The 23,278-nt window shown below is 38.2% G+C and overlaps 1 protein-coding gene across 3 annotated transcripts in view; it reads left to right on the forward strand.

The window, feature by feature from the left end:
• Rdl (Resistant to dieldrin) overlaps window positions 1-23,278 on the forward strand; it is a 96,515-nt gene that overhangs the window by 54,365 nt on the left and 18,872 nt on the right. For all 3 annotated transcript variants that reach the window (XM_011301113.1, XM_011301114.1, XM_011301115.1), the window contains exons 5-7: window positions 6,759-6,985; window positions 13,546-13,628; window positions 21,702-21,839. In XM_011301113.1, the coding sequence (XP_011299415.1) occupies window positions 6,759-6,985; window positions 13,546-13,628; window positions 21,702-21,839 (448 nt within the window). The remainder of the gene's footprint in view (window positions 1-6,758; window positions 6,986-13,545; window positions 13,629-21,701; window positions 21,840-23,278) is intronic.

Raw genomic sequence — 23,278 nt, forward strand, 5'->3', positions numbered from 1 at the left:
AGGGAAATTTTCAATAAAATTCACCCTGAAGCTTGGAAGGTTTTTCACAGGAAATTTGAACCTACCGGAAGATGTGAGAAAGCAGGCAGTACGTTTAGTGAATTGAGGGACGACTGGAAAGAGGCTCTTGAAGTGATAATTTACGGACTCGGCCGAAAGGTCGTTGCACACAACAATGTCTTTCGCCCAGTCGGAAGGAGCTCGAAAGACAGGAGTAAAATTGTGTGGGTGTTGTACGAGGGTTGGGAGGGGCCGCAGTGCGCCTGGAGACTGGCCAAAGGGGCCAACGGTGGGCCACCAATGGGCCACCAATGGGTCACCAACGGCAAACCAGATCACCGGGGCCACCATCCGAGAGTTATCGCGCCAACACGCTCACAGCAAACGGCAAAATCCTCTCATTCCCCTATCCATATACTGTAGCTTTTTCTCCCAATTTTTTTTTTTTTTTTCAAACCTTTTCCATTCTTTATTACCCCTAGAACACTGGCAAACACCTTGCGATTCGCTTTTTCTCCCTCGGATTCTCTCGGTTTCGAAGCATCAGAAGAGACGATTACTTGCAGTCAAGTCTGAGTGGTACCCAGGAGTGGATGCCAGGTGCACTTGGCTATTTTATGTCCCATACATACACCTCCAATCGTAGAACAACTCAGCTCGGTGAATCAATGTTTTATCCTCATATTTTTGTCATTTCTAGGCATTAATTTTTTTAATGAAAAATCCCGGAGGGCTTGATAATGGGCCAGAGCATTTTCTGTTCAAATCACTATCGGTTTATTTAGGTTTTTAATTGTAAATCAGTTCGATTCAATTCGGGGTTGAAATGTTTTCGGGGATTTTCTCTCGCTCCGGTTATTCGTGGGATTAATCTTTCAGGGCATGGAATTTCCATGAATTTTTTTAATCCCCGGGGTCAAATGCTTTTTCGTTTGCTGGATTTTTCACTGTCGGAGGAATTCTGTGTGGAATAGTGACTAGTGTCGAGTTTTTTTTATTGATGTGTTGGGGCAATTGGTTCAGAATTTGAAAATAATGATTTCATTGATTATCCTTCGTCGGGTAGAATGTTGTCAACATTTTAGTCGCCAGATTGTCTGAATTTTCCATATTCTCAATAAAAAAAAATATTTTCTTCTTCAATATTCACGCGATTAATTGATCCGTCAATGAAGCATTCTACAGAAAATTAATGTGACTTTGTCGTTATTAAAAAATTTAAAATCCTTTCGCTTGAAATTTGAAGTATAATTCTCTCAATGTATAACAATAATTTTTGCAAAGAGGATTTATGGGAGTAAGAGTTTTTTTATGCGCATATATGCCTTTCACGACATGGCAAACAATGAAAGCCAACTGCTCATTCAATTTTCACTAAACGGAGTAGCTCAAGACAATGATCCACCACCCTCAAAATATTCTCGCATCCCCCGGAATAATATAAAGGGATTCGGGGTAGTAATTCCAGCAGAGGAATACGAAATGCTTTTCGGGATACACCGGGGATTCCCAGGACGATCATAAACCCCAGCGTGTCCTCTTAATAGCGTTACGTCCCTGTTCTTGTGTTCTCGCTCACTCCACCCCCAAAACCATCCCCAAACCACCTCCAGCTACCCTTTCATTATCTTACCGCATGATCGTACGCCTGCGAGGTTTCCCAAGGATATTCCGACATCCGTATCGAAAATACAGAGTGTTATCGATACCTCACCGCCCCATCGTTGTACGAAAAAAAAAACTACCCCTCTAAACTTAGAATAATAGGCAATTTCAATAAAATAGAAATGCTTATTTAAAATTCGTCTTTCAGGAATAGTTTATTTACGAATTCAGAAATAATTCAAAAATCAAAATCATTTAATTCTACCGAAAGAGAATTTATTTGCTTGAAATAAAACTTTTATATAATGTAAAACGAGTTATTCCAGACAAACACATGGTCTATTGGAAATTTCATGAAACTTTCAAAAAATTCACTTTCTCCTGTAACTCATTGTTAATTTGTAATAAAGTTCTGAGTTTTTATTTAAAATCAATGTCAGGTAGAATTTAATTTTCAATAGATCGAATATTCAGGCAAGTGAATGCCCGAATTTTCAATATTTTTAATATTCTTCAGAGCTTTACGTACCGGAAAATCGTGAATTACGTGAATAATCACGAAATTGAATGGGTGGAAAATGCCTGTCACTTCGTCGCTGTGAAAATTTTTAATTTTCCACATTGTAATTTTAAGTGTAATTTTTCAAAAGCCCATGACTTTTTAATTTCCATTTATCCACTCGTTATCTTGCCCGAAACCAGCCACTTTGTCTTCTTGCTCCTCCGCAATTCTTCTTTTGATAAAAATGACGTCTTGAGAGACGTTTTACCACATCGGGCGGACGGTAATTCGATTTGTATCGCATTCCCCGTGGCAAAGAAGCTTTGTGTCTTGGGAGGGTAGTCACCCCTCCGCCACCCCCCCATTCTATTTTATCTCTCTCAACGCATCCCCAAGTCTGTTATCTATATCCGCATGATAGAGAGAGGAGGAGGGGGGAAAAGAGAAATAACGAGAGCGGAGAAGAAGTTGAAAAAACACAGGGATGGCCGTAGGATAGAGGGAGGTTGGAAATAGAAGGGGATGAAAGTGAGTGAGGGAAAGGAGAGAGGGATTGGGTGAGTGAGAAAATGCGCTGGGTTCCATTAAAGCTCTTCGTCGCTAACTCCGTTGACCTATTAAAAGCGAGACTCGTCGACGGAGGCGGCAGGTAGAGGTTTCTACAAACAGAATTGCATTCCCTCGGTGTTACCCTCCCCATCGCCCTCTCTCTCCTCATCACTCACACCCCTCAACCATCACCAATGCCCGTTTTACCCACCTACAGAGAAAACTTTCTTCTTTACTTGATGTCAGTTTCAAGAAATCAGTGAGAACCTTAATGCACTTTCTTTTCTTCATTTTCGATCCAAGTGCTATCTCAGGGGAACGAAAAAAAAAGGCCCGAGGAAAATCCAGAGGAAGAGGATGCCGCTGTAGAGAAGATGAATTATGGAGGAAAAAAAAAAATCTATGGAGTTGAATTAATTCAATTATCCATGGAAATTTCTGGGGCATGAGGTTTCTTCCACCCCTTTCAAAGAAAATGGTAATGCGTGGGAGGGGAGGGAGATTGTAAAAAAAAATACGGAGAAGTTAGAATATGTATTACTCTCGCCCTGCGAATATGGAGTAAACTTTGGAGCACTTCGCCAAGATGCAGAAGTGTAGAGTTGTATGGTTTATGGAGGTTTTAGGTAGAGTAAAGGGGAATTTTGAGATATCATGCTGGGAAATGCCGGGGTTGGGGGAAAATTGATTCAGGGTGCATTTGGGGAGTTTCAGGAATTTTCAAGATCTTTCGGAAACAATGAGGAGGAAAATCTCGGGAGAGGGTGGAAGAAAATAGACCCTGAATGATCAATATTTCTTGCCAACGTGGGGCAAATCAAATGAATAATTTTTCAAGCTATTGAACACCGAAAAAAACCGACTTTATTTCCACAGATGATGTCACATTGATATTTGAGGAGTTTGAGCTTCAAAATTCAGTATAAAAAATTCAAATGTCCCTTGAATCCCAACAAATCTTTCATAGCGTAATAAAAAGAAATAAACAATATAAATTAAATATTTTCTGTATGCAATTACGAAGGATTGAGAAAAATTGTGCAGAACAGTTACTGAATTATTTCAGAGGATTCCGTAATTGTCATGAAAGATTACGATCCCGCCACTTCCATTTTCCAAATGACTCCTGTAATCGTTAAACTACTTCCGAGTTTCGTAACCTATACATGAATATTTTTCACCGAGTATATATTTCCGGCAGCACATTGGCTGTACCCTGAATTTTCCGAGAATCAAAAAGTCATATTCCAATGGCAGTCCATTCGTAACATACAAGATTTTCCAGCTGGTTTGCGAGCCGTTGGGGGTATACTGTCACTTCGCTTGGTTTTACGAGTAAACCCTTGGATTTTACATGCCAATTCCTCACAGAGTATGTAAGGCATGCAGTGAGACGACCACACAAGCCATTGGAAAACGCATTTGCCTTATGCTTTCTACATGTGTATATTCTGGCCCTTTCAGCCAGGTCCTTCCCCCAGAACTAGTGCAATATGTATGATACGTGTTTTGAGTTGTGTCTGTGTATCGGGGGAAAAACTGGACTACGATGTATCCACTACTTTAGGTGCACGCATGTTGGCGCATGTCGCATGAATATTTCGTTAACTCCGGATGTACTCTCCTCGTTTTCCTTTTTCACTCCTTTATCTTACTCTATATCTTGCTCTTATCTCCAGTGGCACACATTACGTCACCAATATAATTCCTCTCATCCTCCTCTTTCTCTGAAAATCCTTCTCTCCTATTTACATTTATTTTTAATACTCCATTACGTCACAATATCACATTATTCAGCGCAACGAGTAACAGAGCCGTGAACATTTACGCAACCGATATTATTATAGACCTCACATCCTCATGTTTTGTAAATCGGTTTAAAGGCCTATTTGCGCAGAATACGTTTCATGTGTTCACTGTTCATTTATTTTTTATAAAGATGGCGATTGTTACTCGGGATAATTTGGAAAACTGATTTTTTAGACCGTCGCGATATTCAAGATCTTTGGTGATTGTTTTTGTTGAAACGCCGTAAGTTAAATTGTTGTCCTTTTGCAATTATGTTAAACTTACGCTATCCCTCTCGGTTTTAAAAACATTTATGGATTGAATCCCATAAATGGTGACGATAAAATAATTTTCTGAAAATTGTTAAAAATTTTATCAAATTCAAAGCATATCGTATATCACGCGGAAGAAACTAAACGAGACAACACAACAATTTGCTCTGGAAAATTTAGCCCGGGTGACGAATGTTCAATATTGTCCAATAAATTTTTTCCACGCTTCGCAAAGCAATTTATTTGAAAAATGAAATGCCTAACAATGCGAGACCGTACACAAAAAAGCTGACCATAAAATACGGATTTCAAAAGGTAATTTACAATGTTTCCAATCGAGTTAATTATGATTTCCAAATCATCAATTACGAATATCACAATTGAAGTTTTTTATTTCGTAATAAATTTCCGATTTAAAACATTAAAAATTACCTTTAGATTTTTTTTCGTGTGGACAATGAATATATTGAATTTTTTAAATTACCGTGCAAATTCACCACCTCAAGTTGAATCGCAGTTCAATACTTAATTAACTAGTGAAGTTCAAACAAATAGCTTGCGAAATTCCAAATTAGTCTAGAAATCTCCTCGACCTGGGGCTACACTACATCTCGCCATTAATCGAACCCTCGAGGAGGTCGTGACCCGTTGAAAAGAGGAAAAAGGCCTTTCGCTGGTTTAAAGACGCAACGGTAACTCCTTTCATTACCTTCCTCAGTGAAATAAAGGGGAGAAATTTTTTTTTTTAGGGATGGAGAATGTACGAGGATAAAACCTCAGAAAAGTGTGATTCCTCCCCTGGGATTAGTTCCCCACGTGACTCGCATTCATCATAGTTTAAGAGAGATAAGGGACGAGAGACACATCCCGGGGTGTGAAAGTTTACCACAAGGTTCTTATATTGTTCATGAGTTCGGATCTGCACAGATCGAGGAGATTATCATTATCGCAGGATCACGTCGTACCGTAAATCAGAGATAACGATCATCCGCGTCACATTATGTACATCAAAGAACACAATAATCAAACTTTCTTGGATTACGAGAAAATGATCGCCATCTTTCAATCATTTAATTATTTAAAATTATTTTTTCCTTTGATCCGTAACTACTGTAGTCTGTATTGTAACAGCAAATTCTAAATACTCAGATAATTTGATGACTAGTGAAACTCCACGTGAATGAAAATTCAATTGACTTTTTTTTTATAATGGTATAAATTTGAAAGCCGACATTTATCATTTGAATCCCTCCATCGAAAGGTCAAATTAGTATTAATTAATTCGAAAGGAATTCATACGGCAATTCACTATAGTAAAAGCGGCTGTATACTCTGGTCGAGATCCAACAAACGAAGTGGTCGTACAAGAATTGGACCGTCCCTGATTCCTCGAATCGTTGATTATTCATTTAATCGCGAATGCAATTATTATACGAGCGTTTAAACACTGGACGACCGCTCGACTATATCCAAAATCATGCATGTATTCATAGAGCTCATAAAATTGAGCGAGCGAAAATGTCATTGTAGCAGCTAAAATAGAGATAAATAAATGGATGGTACGACAGCTTCGTTTGTGCGCTAAATTTTAATTGGTCAATTTAATTTGATTTTTGTTCTCAAGTTGTCTGATTTAATCGATGCAAGAGGAGCTAACAATAAATGAAAAAGCAGTGGTGAAGAGTAAAGAGAACGCTGAAGGGACCTGAAGCTTATACAAATTTGTTAATTAGACTTTCGTGATCTGCTACTTAATTTCCATTTTCATTCGTCTACTCTGTGAAAATGCAGATGCTTTTCTCATCCCTTACTTCCCTTCAGCGTTCCAGTTCATGACCCTTTTTGGTTATGTAACCTCTTTACTACGGATATATATTCCCTCACTCTCTGGGGAGCAGAGGGTGCAATGTTCAAAGTAACTCCCATCCCTCTCCTTGGCCCTATTACCCGGAGATAAGTGAGAAGGAAAATAATTACCAACTCACAGACTAACGCAAACGAAATTTTCTCTCTGTCACGTTACCAACTCGTGATTAATGCAGGACTTTACGCTGGATTTCTACTTCCGGCAATTTTGGACTGATCCAAGACTGGCATTTACCAAGAGGCCCGGAGTCGAGACACTCAGCGTTGGATCTGAACTTATTAAAAATATATGGGTACCAGATACATTTTTCGTCAATGAGAAGCAGTCTTACTTTCACATTGCCACCACCAGCAACGAGTTCATACGAATACATCACTCGGGAAGCATAACACGAAGTATACGGTAAGTTCTTATTATTATTCATAATCATATTAGTACCTTTAAGCCAATCTATTCACGTGTGAATATGCAGGAAGAGAAATATTCAATAACAGTATTTAGTAAAAAATGTCGGAACAGTCACGCACTTTTTCACTGAATTTTCACTGAAGTTCAGGGAAAAAGTACGTAACTGTTCCGTCATTTTTACTGAATATTTCACTCCGTGTACCATTGTGCCCGCGTCACTTTATATATCTCTTAAATTTCAATTATATCCCAAAATACTCTTCAGCTTCCGTTTTCATAACGAGGGATGCAGTGAGCCTCTGTGACCTGACCGAATCTCTGGATAGATAATGAATTTCGTAAATTTATTTCTATAAAATATTGAAGCTAATTTAATCGTTAATAATATTGGGGATGGGATTTTACGCGGAATGGATAAAAGCTTCCAGGAGAAACATTTCCGTTGTTAATTATTCCCATCCACATCTGTAATAACATTTTTCATAAAAACATCCAACAGATCAGGTTTTTTAAAATTATTTTTATTTCATTTCATGCTAATTAATGGAATTAGCCCTGATATTTTGAAATTCGAAGGGATTAACCCACTCTCGCATGAGATAAAAAACAAATCGAATGCAAACATTTCATGAATATCGGCTCAACGGCTTTCTGCATTTCTCCAACTATATTACCAATAAATTACTATTTCATGAGAGTGACACGTAAGTTTGAAACCCTCAAAGTTTGTGCAATAAAATCATTGCAGTATCTTCAGTAACTTAGAGTAATTGAGAGTCAAATGGCAGCTATAATATTTGCCTACGAATGTCAGAGAAAATAGCCAAAGTTTTTGGATATTCTCATTCCGTAGAATGATTGCAAAAATATTTCTCACAGGATCAGTCCGGTAAAATCAATTTTTCCGCTTGAATTCAAATTGTACCTCTTAAATCGCATATACGCTGTATAATTCTCGACGAAAAATCGCAAAGCCAGTGGAATTGAACATGAAATTGAAGAGGGATCAGAAGCAGTCCACCTTGAATTGGTACTGAGTGTACTTAGTCCCTTTCAATCCCATTTGGCTTTTCTCGGTCCATCGCCCATGGCCCGTGGAGTTGCCCAAGAGAATTCTCGTATTAACGCTCGGACTATATTCAGAAGCCATGCATATCTAACTTATATGGTACCATCCGGAGACTCACCGACTCTATCCTAACATACATCTTCACTCCATAAATTCACCTTCTCCCATCCTCCCCCTCAACTCCACCAACTACAGCTAATGACAAGAAAAACAACAAACATTTTTTTTATATTCCCAATTATCATTAAACCACCAACAATAAACAAATGGATTTTCCAATTTACGGTTGAGTGACGGGTTTAAATTCGAGAATAAAATCTCTTGGAAGCGAAAAACAAATAATTACTTAGAGTAATTTTTCCTGCACCATTCATCCCTCAGTGAATGCGCGGATTTTGAAAAATGGAATTCTTTTATTGACTCTTTAATCACGGTTGAATGAAAAATGCCAAGTCCATGGAGTATGGCATGGATTTTTTTTCAACATTCCGATAAGACTGGAAAAGGTGAATTCACGGTAGCTATGATATTTAGCTTGTATATATAATGAAAAGAGGGAAGAGGTGAGGAAAAGATTCAGTGGAGAGGATAGAGTATCCATGATGGGGAAACATTGCACCAACGCTTTTCACTGTATGTACATTAACCCCTGGTGAAATAAACTATCGGCGATGGTTCTCTCGGTTCTCTCTTCATCCCATCACGTGTGTTAATCCCTCGCCCTAGCACGATATGGGCTCGGCACACGTTTTGTGGAACATCAGAGAGCGACGGAAGAGTGAAGGTCGGGCAGCCAGAAGCCGATAAGGTTTAACCGGCCGGATGACCTGATTGAATCGCCCGGGAGTAATTACAGAACCCCGCCAGAAATGATTGGAGGGTATAAACCATCTATTGCTCCAGCGAGCCAAGAGTTATCTCAGGTAATTTCGAATCCCTAAATTGAAAAAGAAGATCAAATACACGGAGCGCATGAAATAGTAAATAATTCCACATAATCATAAGAGATTTTCATTGAACTCTCCATAATTTGTTTTCAAACATTACTGTAATCAACCAACGAATTGTGAGTTGAGTTATTTTCACTGAATATTTACCTCCGCGAAGAATGAGTCTCTACTAGATATATACCACCTGTGCACTAATGAGCAATCAGTGTGACGTGGCAGGACTCCACCCTTACTCATAATGAAAGCGCGAAATAAATGGCACACAGAGGAAAAAAAAAAGTCTTTCTCCCTGAGAAAATTCCGCACTTCTAGGAACTCTTCATTCCAACATCAAAAAGACTAAAAATCTCGACATATTCTCACTCTCTAAAATCCTTCAGTACCTTATTCACCTATCAAGCCCCCAGAATGAAATACGCAATCTCGCGACCCGAAGAACCTCGTAATATGCATAATAATTTCATAATGACTTGAAGAAAGAAGTTGGCGGTAATATACCTTCACCCCAGGCGTGAATTCGCCCTTTTGCCCTTTTCTAGTGAGAAATACCGAGTGCCGTGGAAAAAAAGATGTTGGAGTAAAGGGGCTGGAAACCAGACGATAATTTTATATGATCGACGAGGTGATGGGGGAGGGTAAAATAAGAGAAGCCGTTGGTTGCGTGCGACCACCTCGTTATCAAACTCATACGATGCCAGTCTCATATTTTCTTTTCGTATTTTCCACCCATTTCTCCATCCACTAATTTTCCCCTCATCGGCACTGTTCCCTCTCATATGGAGTCTCCAACATCATACCAACCACCCGTCAATATTACAGGGCGTACGATTGCGTTACGATCCTTACAGCCACTGACCCAATTTCCGCTTGTTGTTTTGAGATGAGAAAATAATTATGACGAAACGAAGAGAAAATATTTGGAAGGGGGGGGACCCTTCAGTTAGCTCGGATTTATGGTCACTGTTTTGAGATACTATTGGTGATCAATAGATTAATAAAAAATTAGAGGATTACGTCCGGAAAAAATTTCTCAATGCCCTTCGCTTAGAGAATTAAATCGAATGGATACCTCAATTAATTATAATTATTAGTATTTTATCGGATATTTATTAATGAGGAGTTGAGAGAAATTAATCAGTGGTTTTTACATTGTTAGGATGAAAATTGAATTTTATTGGTGGCTAACTACCAATTTTTGAGACAGCAAATGCCATCTGGCGTTCAATTGGACATTCGCCCATTGAATTAATGGGAAATAATTTATGCGGAGCTTTTTAATCAAATTGAATTACTTACTGATATTCTTTTCTTGGGGGAAAGATAAGAAAGCTGTTTATTAACGATTTTTGTTTCTTAGGGTGAGATTACTAAAGACTTGGAATTCAAAAGCCAGTGTTTCCGGTGGGAATTAAAACCTGTTGACTCAATGTATGCATTCATATAATCTGGTCTACAATCTGGGAGTGTGCAAGTTTAAATGTATGCCTTGGAGAAAATACGTTCGAGTTACTTTGGTTCACTTCATTAGAAGTAATCATACTCATTGTTGAATAAAAAAAGATAATTCTTAAACATCAGCAATCAAATAGTTTTTTTGTTCCATCGGAAATTCTCGTCTGGATTTTCCAGTGGAAAATTCCGAATTATACGTGCTTGGGAAAATAGAGCTTATAAAAATAAGACTGGGAAAACTCAATTGAAGTACAAATAACAAAGGACATTTTCTCTCATCGAAAAATATATAAAAAATATATATAATGGGGTCAACCCTGTGTCTATTTTTCCGTATCAGTTATATCATTTGACCATTATTTTTTTAACGTAATCCTCTTCAAATTGTGTCATTCATTATATTGCCACTTGTTTTCGTATTTATCAGCGGAAGATGAGAAATTAATTAATCTTTCAAAACAACACAACTCAAAATATTAACTCAAAAAAACGCAATAAACAATATTATTACTTTAAAACATTACAGGCAGGTAAATATTACAGCTAAAAATATTTCAACAAAACATACATTATTTTGAAAAGATCACTTGAAACTTCAATATAATCATGACTGATGGATAGAAATTGGTAAATGTCAGGTCAATGTTTAATGAAATTGCGTATTTGATTCGAGAACTCTACTGATGCATTAATGTTGATTAATTATTGACATACTGTGGCATGAATTAATTTCGAGTGTAATACACCATTGATTCCATTAATTCCATCAAATCATGATCAATTTCATCGGAAAAAATTAAATTCAGAATTTTTTCATGAACCAACATGACCAGACAAGTGCAAATAAAAAAATTTGCTTGTTGTCAACTTCCTGTGTTCCCCGGGGGCTTAATGGCATTTTCTTGTAGTGAGTTAGAGAGTACGCTGAACATGATGATGAGCGGGAAAAAATGTTTAACAAAATGGAAAGTCAATACGTACATAGAGTCGGTATACACTAAATGACGATCAGGGAAATATTTACTCAGGATTGATTGACAAGTCCTTTTGTAAACCCAGTGAATCGTAACTCTTGCAGTGAAGCCAATAATAGCAATTTCTTCAAAACGAAATTTCATATTGTTGGTATTATTGTTTCTCGCTTTGTTTTTGTTCATTCGCCGTCGGCGGAAAACTTTTGTAATTTTTCAACTTCCATCTCGTTGCTCGTGGCAGTTTTCTTTATGGGTGATTATGAAATATGGTATAGGGGAGGATTTCCACCGACATGGTACACGCGCCGGATAGCCCATTGTAACGTAATCCCTGGCAATCAAGGGGTTACAGCTTTTTTTTTACAACATATGGGAGTTAATATTGCATTTTCTCGTATTTTTGGTTATTTCCAATTTTCTATCTATGGCAGTGAAGAGCCTATTGTGAGTTATTGCAGATTGAACTTCAATTCCTATTTGGTACGTTACACTTTTTCATTTTCAACCCCTCCGAGGGTGTTATCATCGTCGACGAGGTGAATATGTACGCGAAATCAATCGTTGGTTATTGAATAAAAATTTGATTCTAGAGAGGACGAGAAACCAGACATCTGGAAATTAATATTTTTACTTCATATTTTTCTTTTCAATTTCCATTTGGATTTCCAATATTCTCGACTTGAATTTAACTTTTGACTATATTCTTTATAAAATTCGCAATGAGTTTCGGAAATTCAATATAGATGTCTTTGTGTCACGTTTGCTGAATTTTCTAATAATAGTAGATCAAGCGGTTGAATCGAGTCGGTCAAAGACCAATTACCCCATTTGAACTCAATAGAATCACCGGAGACTGTTTGTTCGGCCTGAATGGCCGTTTCCTCAGTAGTCGAAGGCTATCGTTCCGTCGATTCACCGAGGTTTATCATAATTTCGGGTATAGCGTATAGTTGGGGCCTGTACCTTTGAATTAGCGGATTAGCAGCCATGGCAAACTCACCCGCCAATCGTATGACTGCAATTGCACTGGGGAATGAATTGGGCAGCATATGAAAAGGGGAATGAAACAAGCAAGCCTGGGGGCCTATTCTCGACGCATGGGAAATGTCTTTCGTGAACGTTATTTATTTAAAACTCTGTAAGTTTTACGTGTTTGGAAAAAAATATGTGACAGTCCTTAAACTATCCGAAGCAAATAATAAAATTTACTGGACGTCTCTTATTTTTTATGATTTTTTATGCAAATTACTGAAATCATTCCTCAGTACACGATTACGTGACTAGTCACGTATTTTTTCCTGTATTTTTTCCTGTATTTTTTCCCTCCGTGTAAAATTTCGTATAAACCTACATTCTCTCTACCGAAAATTTAATTCCAAAATTTCTCTCCCTCGAAATATTAAAAGTAATCCACTCCTTGGGAAACTTTCCCCAAGCGAAAATCCCATCAAATCCTATAAAATAATTGAAACCTCGGAATATCAGTCTCTTCTCCTCAGAAGAAACGAATTACGGAAAAAATACGTAATCTTTACTGAACATTTCTTTTGGTATTATGAGGGAGAAATTCCTCGGAAAAAAAATCCAAAATAACAAGACGAAGTGAAAAAAGTGAAGCGTGATATTAGCTCGTAGGGATGAGCAATTAGGCGGGAAAAGGCGAAATGAGGGACGAATTCACGTCCATCCAGTGTATTTATGCATAACCATGGTCCGAGGGTGGAGCACTTTTGGACTCGTAGGTCCAAGAGATTTAAAAAGCGCGCTGAATCTAGCTGCCTACGGGCCAGAGTGAGAAAGCGAGAGAGAAAAAATAGAGGGAGATTAAAAAAAAGAGAGGACATGACGGAAGTACATACGCTAACGGGCAAACGGTTCCATCGAGCTCTATACACGCATACACGTATGCACTTGATGCGATGAATATGTATAAATGTTCTCCACGTGTGTGAATTTTTTGTGGAAAATGTTGGTGAAAATATTATGCACGCCGAGTTGACTCGGTGAGATCCACTCGTCAGGCTTCATCGTACTCAATTATTAAAATGCATTATTAATAAGTTGATATTTCATTCCGTGCCGATTAATCTTCTATTATTTTTCTTCTAGCTTAACGATCACAGCTTCGTGTCCCATGAATCTCCAGTACTTCCCGATGGATCGACAATTGTGCCACATTGAGATCGAGAGTTGTAAGTACACGATTGAAATATCCTGGAATATTGTCAATTCAAGTGATATCTACCATAGACAATAATTAATTGAAAAAAATATTTAGCCCCGTCGACTAGCCATGTCAATCGACCATTGACATTCACCACACACAACTACATATGAAACAAAAATGACACCTCTTCGATTGAATCCTCAAATGGATTTCAATAGATATATCCAGTTGATTTCAATTGCTGTAGATTTTCCAACTCGTCGGAAAATACACACCCCCACTCACTTTTTTTTCAGGTCAACGAAGCAAACCGATTCACACTCAGTCGATTGAAAAAAAAATGCTTCGTTCTCTCTCGGAAAACCTCTATCCTCACTCTCCATTTTTCGTCACTTGGATTTTTAAACGTTATACTTACACGCCTCTGTCGTATCCTCCCTATTCTATCCACTAATTCTTCGCGCTCTGATTCACATTTCTGCATCACTCAATCACTCAGAGTTCACAGATAATCTACACACAAATATATAAATATTCAATTTTTTAAATCCAATGATATTCGAGATATCGCACCAGTGTGCAGCGAATAGCACGTGCTTTTATCACAACAATATATCTAAACTGAGAAAATAGATAATCCATTGAAATTTATTCATAATTCTTCATAAACAACCAATAAAATTACTCACAATCCAGAGTAGAAACCGACAAAAATTAATGAACAAAATACTCCAAGAATTTGATTCAATTCTTTCTCGAGGAAAACCCACAACACAAATTTTCCCAAATCCCCGAAACCCGAAGCAACAAGATCGGGTCTGACGACACACTGAAATTTCCCCTCAAGTTGGAGTGATTCCCGCTGCAAAGGAAAGAAGGCAATTTTTTACTTTAATACTCTCTCCACACGAAAAAAAAAAACCAGCAGAAATGACAACTCGTACATCTCCTACGTCCTCACCAAAAGTGGGAGGGGCTGAACTAATGAGACACTTGAACTACTTTCGGCCCTTCCTATCCTTCCCACTTGAATAATTTTTTTCTTCTCACTCTCGGCATGATATTCTCTACGATTTGCAGCGGGATATCCCTCCCCCCAGACAAGTTCGACATTGCCAGTAAAAATATTATAACTGGGGCATTTGCCGATTCCCCTCAACTCATCCACAATCTCACATACGAGATAGAGAGCATCCACGAGAAAAGACTTGGCTCCAAGTCTCAAGTGTGTTATTAAAAATTTCTTCATTCGCTAGACGGTGGAAAATTCATATCCCCGAGAGTTTTCCCCCAAGGCCTCTCGGTTTTTTCCATTTCAATCCATTCTCCACCGAAAAAGAAAAAAATAAATAAATAATTCATGAATTTCTTTGGCCTCATCTTTTCAATTTTTGGGCTATTTACGAGAGAGGGGCATCGACAATAATCCACTTATCCATCGAACACTCACAATACATTAAAACTCAACAAAATATTCATTAATTATTCGTTTAGAGGTAAATGCCAATTAGATTTGTGTAAAATTGTTATTTCTATGGTATAATGCCGACAATATACTCTAATGCAACCTCCGAAGGGTCTCCACTGTGCAGTACCAATAACGCTCCCAGTGACGTATTAATTCCTCCATTCCGCCACTCGAAATTGAATTAAAAATATCAATTATGCATCCTTTAATCTTCCCCTCAAACAGAAGTCTAGAGTAAAGAGTCAAGAGTAAAGAGTAAAAAAGTCAAGTGTAAAGAGAGAAAAAGGAAAAGGGAGAGGGAATTGACTGCGTCATTGGGATCATGCAGCCCCTTTTGTACATAGGCCGTTGAATAACGCCAATAATTTTGTTCATTAATTTAATTTACATATTTATTTTGATACTTAACGCCATAAAATAAGCTAATGGAATAAATTGAATATTTTAATGAAATTTATACAATGAAATGCAAAAGAGTTAATGCAGTACATGAGAGAATGAGAGAGCCCGAAAGGCATCCGACATACAGCACTGAGCCTCGTGTCTGGGGACGTTGGCCACTGACGACCAGCCGGCCCTGGGAGGAGCCTACGCAATATAAAAATTCATATTTACAATAATAAATAATAATGCCGACTGACAGATATCCGTGAAAGCCGAATTCTGACGCATTGTGCATCTAGCCAAAGCGCATGCGTGACTATAAAACAACTTAATTAAATAATCAGTATTATTTGGTCAATTGTTACCTAAGTTCTAACAACGTGATCTATTTTACAAGATAATCTAGATTTCATTGGTATTTATTGATATTTATTGCTATGATTTGTGATTTGTCATGGCTCCCAGTAAATCGGCATGCTGTAGTTCAAAGTCATTTATTGTTTATTTATTGTCAATAGTTTGATATTAATATTTTAATTCATTAAAACTGTTCTTTATACGGACACTCAACGAAATTCATCAAAATGCCTGCAACACTTTGATGGATTGATTAAAAAAACAATTAGTTTCTCTTCTTTATTAAAGTGTAATTCAATTACCCGAGACTCAGGGAAAACTTGGTTCAGTTAATTTGGATAGACGAATCAAGTATTTTATTGGTCATTGCAGAGGGAGAAATGAAAATGGTTTAAATTGCCTTGTGCGATATAACGTACATGGAGATAAATTCTGTGGATATAAATTCTAGTGCTGGTACAGTACAGTGGGTAGAGGGTTTCAAAGTAGAAGCCAAGGAAAAATTTCAGTACTGGTACTGGATATTTTTTTTTTGGCAATTCAGTTGCCACTGGAATGGAGAGTAACATTTTTTGAGAAATTAAAATGACGAAATTAAAAGATTCCTTGCAAATTGCGCCAACATTTTACTTGTTTGAATTTTCAAAGACTTTTACTGGACTTTTCAGTGGAAAATTTTTAACACACCACTAGAACTTTACAGAATTTTTCGCCGTGTAGAGATATAAAGAAAGAGCTGTGGTAGAGACAAGAATGTGAGGGAAGTGATCTCCCGGCTATTGGTGAATGCTTGTTTCAGGGGTATTTTGAGCCTGGAGAATTACAGGGGCTTTTCAGGGCAGCCCTGGGGAAATTTTGTATGAATTGATGCGAGTAATTTTATTTTATAAACAACCGAATCAACTCTGGTTGCATTATTCTGCATGTTTCGATGGCTTTTGCTGTGGCTTTTGTAGTTCCTAGCGTTTTTGGAATGTTGGACAGGATACATTAATTACATTCCAGAGTTCAGGAGGGGTTGAAATCATGTTATGGTATCAAGTCAAAATGCGCTGTTGTGTGGAGGTAAATTAATGCGGAATACTGAGGGCTCTTTAAATTTTGTTATAGAATACCTTGTTATCAAGATAATGTGCCGCTAAACAGAAATGCCAACCAACAGCATCTTCCTCTATCGATTCTTCATGAATTTTCCTCTCATTAGAAAGATTAATTAATAAATATGAAATTTCACATTTACAAATAATAGATAAAATAATAAAAATAAAAAGTATTAACTTCTCCATTACCTACGAAGAAAAATCATTTATTTTATCAAGTATATTTATTGACCACCAAGAAAATCCATTTGGCAAAAGAATTTTTTCCCCCCAGTGTAATCCCCGGCAGCTTGAAATATTAACAGACACAGACCCCGACACATCATCCCCTACCATTAAACCGTCGCTCTTGTCATTTAGCCAAAAGAAATAAAACTCTGAAATAAAAATCCGTCAGCCATAAGTTAGTCAACGATTCGGTTCTGACAGTTGCCTCCGAATCTCGTGGAGGTAGTAAAATGTAGTTTTCAAATCTCCCAGCTGCATTTTAAAAAAAAATCACCACTTCGATGACGACAACGGAGCAGATGCAATAACGTCAAAACATCGGGAACGAACTGAGATAGACCAAAAACCGGAGAGAAATAGTGTCGAGCCACCGTTTCAGTTACCATCGATATAGAACTTCACTACTCGAACGAGAAAATGAAAAAAAAAATTCATTTTTCCTCTCTGTGTCACAGCAAGCCCTTAATTCCATCAATTTATCGACGTACAATGGCATTTTCGAAAGAGGGGGACAAAATACAACACATTTTCCTGTCCAAACATTTGAAAATCTGTAATTAATTTATGGTAAAGTGATTATGATATTTTGCATGTGCACCATGACCCGCGGCCCCGGAGAAAGAATTGCTTTTGGAAATTGGAAATGTGCGAGGAATGATGCATTTACGATTGCCGTTCAAAGTGGTTTCGTGTGCAAACTGATCCATGCATTCTCGTTCATTCCCATTCGTTTTACTTTTTTTTTAACCGCTGTTTTTTCCAACTGTTTCTCCGGGCCGTAAGCGAGTCGTTGGGATAATTGAGTCTTCCACCCGAAGAAAATCCCTCGGAGCTATTATGTACGCTTGTTGGACTGCTGTAATCACTGGCCGCACGCCTGCACGAAACATTTCTTTCTCAGTGTCTCAAAATTCTATACATTTTTACATAAATTTTCTCCTTCTTGGATTTAATGCTCTTCGTATTTGTCGTCCTTGACCACAGATAAACCTTCAGCCAAATCCCTCTCGCTACATACGTGAATTTATCACCAATGTATTTCAACTTGAACCCCTCACGGTTGTATTTATTCCTTTGCTGTCGTATTACATATGTCAAGGAGTTATTTTGTTGTTGGTGGAAATTATGTTATTATTCCCGATTATTTCCCATTATTCTCCATTATTCTCCATTATTTTCCCTCCGACGTGGAATTCAGTTGCTGCACGATTTCGCTGTTTTCCCTGGGAATAGCATAACTGTTCGTAGCGGAGTATATCGCATTTATACCGAGGTTAAGTGAATTCTCTGGTCATTCTATTCGGGAGTAAAAACAAGTTTTACGCGTTTAATCGGTGCTCAGTGGACACGCAATAAATTCGGTATGCTCAGCTATTCAATTGATGGATCCGATGGCAAACGCGTTAATCCTAGCATGATACACCCACTCCCCATTTCTCCTCTCTCCCCCATTTCACCTTCCTCCATTTTCCAGGAATTTTGAGATATTCAGTTATCCAATCTACCAAATAGCCGGCATTTGCATAATGAGCTATTGATTCAATACTTTTTTCAACCCATATTTCAAGTGAGACATATGTGATGATCGATTAGTCGTTCATTTCCCCTCCATTCAAAAACACTTGAATCAAATATTTTTCATTTTTTATTTTTTTTTTCCAATTAAGCCCAACGGGAGCAATATATAAATATATTTATGGTTTTTTTGGACGTTTTTTTTATTAATTTAGTTGTGTACTTTTAGGATAGATGTTCGTAATGGATTAGGCCGTTTTTTTTTTTCAGATTATTGAAGTACTTCCGTTTTTCTTTTGGTAATCCTCTTACAAATTCGTGGTTGAACGTTGGAGCTTCCGTTCAAGTCCCACTTGACCCCAGATTAGCGAATGTTTTACAATTATTTTATTACGTCAATTATAAGGGTGCAGTGCACATGATGAGAGGAAGCTCTTGAAAATTACTCTCGTGTTTCAGTAATCGTGGAAGGCCCTCAACGTCTACCGAATTCGCTGTGAAATTCTACCGCGAAATTATATAAATTCATTAAACATTGAAATATTTTACAGAATTTTAATCTAAAATATGATATTTTCATCAAGACTCTTGGCTATAATTTCTGAAATTCTGTCAATCATCTTACTTAATGAAAAATCAATAATAAAATTAAAGAAAAAATACATAATCCAAAAACTATAACTGAGATTTTTTATCGTTTTTTCGCTGCAATTATATTTTAAATATATCCAACTTATATTTCGGATATATCTTCAATTGACATATATTTCTAGATATATATTTTTTTTTCCGTGTGATTATTGGCTTCATCAATATTTCTTCAACTTCTTCAACTAATGAGAGTTCTAATGGAAATATAAATTCTCGAGTATATCTCATAGTAAGATGAGACCTCCGACTAGCTACACGAGCCCCGGGGGACTTAATCAGGAATACTCGAGATTACTTAATCCAGAATCTGACAAATGCTCGCTATGCAGGTGCCCGGCGGGCGAATGCCATTTGAAATCCTGGAATGCGATGTAACGATTTTGCAACCACTCTCTTCCCCCTATTCACCCTCTTCTCAAAGATCCCTCATAACTGCCCCAAGCCCCACCCCTTCTTTATTATTATCGGCCACTGTGTTGATTGCCACGGAGGAATGTTATTTCATATCGACTGTAACACCAAAGAATTATCATCAGTAAACACCAGACGGATCTTCATATTTATAGTCACACTCGAGATATTTTATCACATGACGTATTCAAGATCGAAATCTTCAGCATCTTTTGTGTTACTTTCAATGTGGAACAAACAGCCCACACCGTAAATACAAACATTCACTCTATGAATTTTTGTTAATCAGTATATTGATATGTCCACCTAATTTTTCTCGCGATAACCGAGGCAAATACATTTTTTTGCCGGTAACTTCAAGGAATATGAAATTGGGAATTTTTTGCGCTTGAGTAGATCACTGGTATGTGAACCCCATTATTTTTCCTTAATTCCACTCGGTGATGGTATTATTCAGTAAATAAATTCAGTTTCTCTAAAAAATTGTAAGAAGGATTTATACTGATTACCAAATTGTTTATAAAACCTCAATAAATTCATAGAAATGTTTTTTGACGTAATCCCGCATTAATGTAGCCCCCCTGCACGGAGAAAAAAAACGAAATAATATTTCCATTGAAATCGCGGGATAAATTTCAGTGTGAAAAAAGTAAAAACTGCAATATCCACTGATTTAGTATCCCGAGAGCTCAGGAGGACTGAGTACAACGCAATCCCGCGAGATTTGAATCGAATGGAGCAAAAGTTTAACCTTTTTTTTTCGTAAAAATCAGTCGTTTTGCACATGAATAAAACCAGTCACGGAAAATTAATCTTCTATTTTTCTCTCCGTGTGGACCCTATAAATATCGAACAATTGATCCGCCCTCTGTATCCTCACCCATAAATGTCTTACTGTACGTTAGAGTGGAGATTTTTTTTTGTTCTCTCGGCAGTTGGATACACAATGCGCGATATTCGGTACAAATGGCACGACGGCTCAAAATCTGTCAGCATCGCGAGTGAAGTGGAATTGCCGCAGTTTCGCGTGCTCGGTCACAGACAGCGAGAGAGAACCATAGGCCTAACCACAGGTACATATAAGCAAAAAAAAAAATAAAATAAAATGCATAAAGAGAATGCAAAAGTTGAAGGAGTTGATATTGAAAAGAGAAAGAACAAAACTGCGAGAGACATTCTCCTCTCTCTTTATGACGTCCATCCTGTGTCGACTCTCGCCTCCAAAGCCCCACAACAGAGAAAAAATAAACGGGGGAATGGAGAGCATGTGACAAAAAATAAAGACAAGTGGTACGGATAAAAAATGCCGACGAAAGAATGAGAATGAGCCGATGGAGCAAAATGAGAGATAGAGAGGGAAAGAGATGAAATTGCGGACTTCGGTCCTTCTGATTGCCTTCACCGATATGTACACGAGAATTGAACAGTGTTTTATTTTTCGCACCATTGCACCACTGAGATATCATCCACCTTCGCGGATATATAAATTTTTTTTCTACTTCTCTTGCGCACACACGCGAATTTCCGTCCGTGGAGCTTCGGAAAATAATCTCTCGACCGTAAATTCCGTCATTCCACGAAAAACCGGGAAGCTCCGCGGATCTCTCACGACGTTTTCCGGTGCTTCAGCAAATTTTTCTCCGTCTTCATTCTTTTTCCTTCTCAATTCGCTGAGAATGGAGATAATTCCCCCAACAGTTCCTCGGATTCAAGCACCGGTGCGTCTCCATTACAAATTTTGGCACTTGGCTGCACAACGGGTGACATTCCATAGAACAATATCAAAAATTCCTTTAGCATCGAGATAAAAGTCAGAACATTTCAAGTAGCAGGAGGGAAAAATGTAGGAATTAAAATGTAAGATAGAAAAAAATTTGAAAGGTAAGTCGTGGAGGCCCCCTCGGAGCCTGCGACGCGCTAATGTGCCGGGTGTGTCCAGAAAGGTATGTACCAACCGCAAAGGGGGGTCTCTCTCTATTTTCAGTCGGATACACGATGAGAGACATCCGGTACAAGTGGAACGAGGGTCCCAACAGCGTCGGTGTCAGCAACGAGGTCTCCCTGCCTCAGTTCAAGGTCCTCGGCCATCGACAGCGAGCAATGGAGATTAGTTTGACCACCGGTAATGTATGATAAATTACCAAAAAAAAAAAAAACTCCATCAGCGGATTAATTGTCCCAGTCTCATAAAAGTCTCACTCTCAATCTCTCCCTCCCCAAACCACATCCCAAATTGACGGACAACAGAGGGAACAGAGACGTCAAACTCCCCCGAACCATCAAGCGCTGCCCAGCCCCAACCCTCCGAATCACCGCCATCTCAACTTTACAATTTCCTCTATCCCACTATTTCGGTTTATACTTGACGGAATAGGTGTTACCCGGAAACATGAAATTTCCGGCCTCTGAAATTGATGAGTTTATCAGTGGATGATAGCTGGGCCAAGCCCCCGAGACAACACCGATACCCGCCACCGGCAGATACCATCGATTCTCAAATAAATAAAAAAAAAAACCTCCCTCATTACATCTTCCTCGTCACAATTCTACCCGATCACAACGTCTTTTTGCAATTATCCTCACTCTGAAAACGACGAGCAAACAGCCTGGAGCACCCTCACCCCCACTTTCAATGGATTTCTGTGAAATAGTGACAAATATCGGCAGGCAAAAGTGGTTTTCTCTCAGATATCTATACCACGATGTTGAACACAACATCCAAGTCGATGAAGCACTTGGATGAGAGACTATCCTCTCGTTATCTTATACTGCCATTCCCTCTGCACATCGTACACTGATTGAATGCATATCTATCCATCTGTATCCATATCGCTTGACCAGAATCTCAATATCACCTTGATATCCATTCCTCGCTGAATGCGTCATATTCGCATGCCTACGTCCATCTAACCTCTCAGTCGTTCTCTCCATCAGATCACTCCCTGTCCTCTTCAACCCTTCTCTCTTCCTCTCTGATACTCAATGCAAAGCCCATGTACATTGGGGCAATAGGGTCGAGCCGTTTGCTGGCAATGCAGGCGCGTTATACACATATCCAGGTGATATCCGCTGAACGCCCCGGAGTCCTTTCACCACTGGGTATCGAAGGGTATTCATGAATGAGGTGAGGGCACCGATGCATTCGATGCTGGTCACGACACGCCGACTGTTATGTATGAAAGAACATTCGATCCTCCGAATGGTGAATCTCATCCACCGCCTCCGCAGGCGTGTATGACTCAATAACTCATCCTATATTTGAAATGGAAATGTTCGTGATATGCGTGGGAGAGCACGCGACTCCATTTTGTGTTTCTCTTCGGATGGGTAATGATTAAAGCCTGGCAAAGGAGCTTCAAGAGTTTCTCTCACTTCCATATTTTCAAATAAAATTCTTGCAGTTATAATGTTATAAATAATTGCATATTCTCGAAACACCTACAATTTTCTATGTTGTGTGATTTTTAAACAAAAAAATTTGATATCTTCATCTCCGATTCTGGACGCTTTTGCACCTCTTCTGAAACAAATTCAAGCAAAAAATTGAGCGAAAGTAGTTTT

This window comes from Fopius arisanus, unplaced genomic scaffold, assembly GCF_000806365.1.
Source record: "Fopius arisanus strain USDA-PBARC FA_bdor unplaced genomic scaffold, ASM80636v1 scaffold00020, whole genome shotgun sequence".
NCBI classification, from domain to species: Eukaryota; Metazoa; Arthropoda; class Insecta; order Hymenoptera; family Braconidae; genus Fopius; species Fopius arisanus.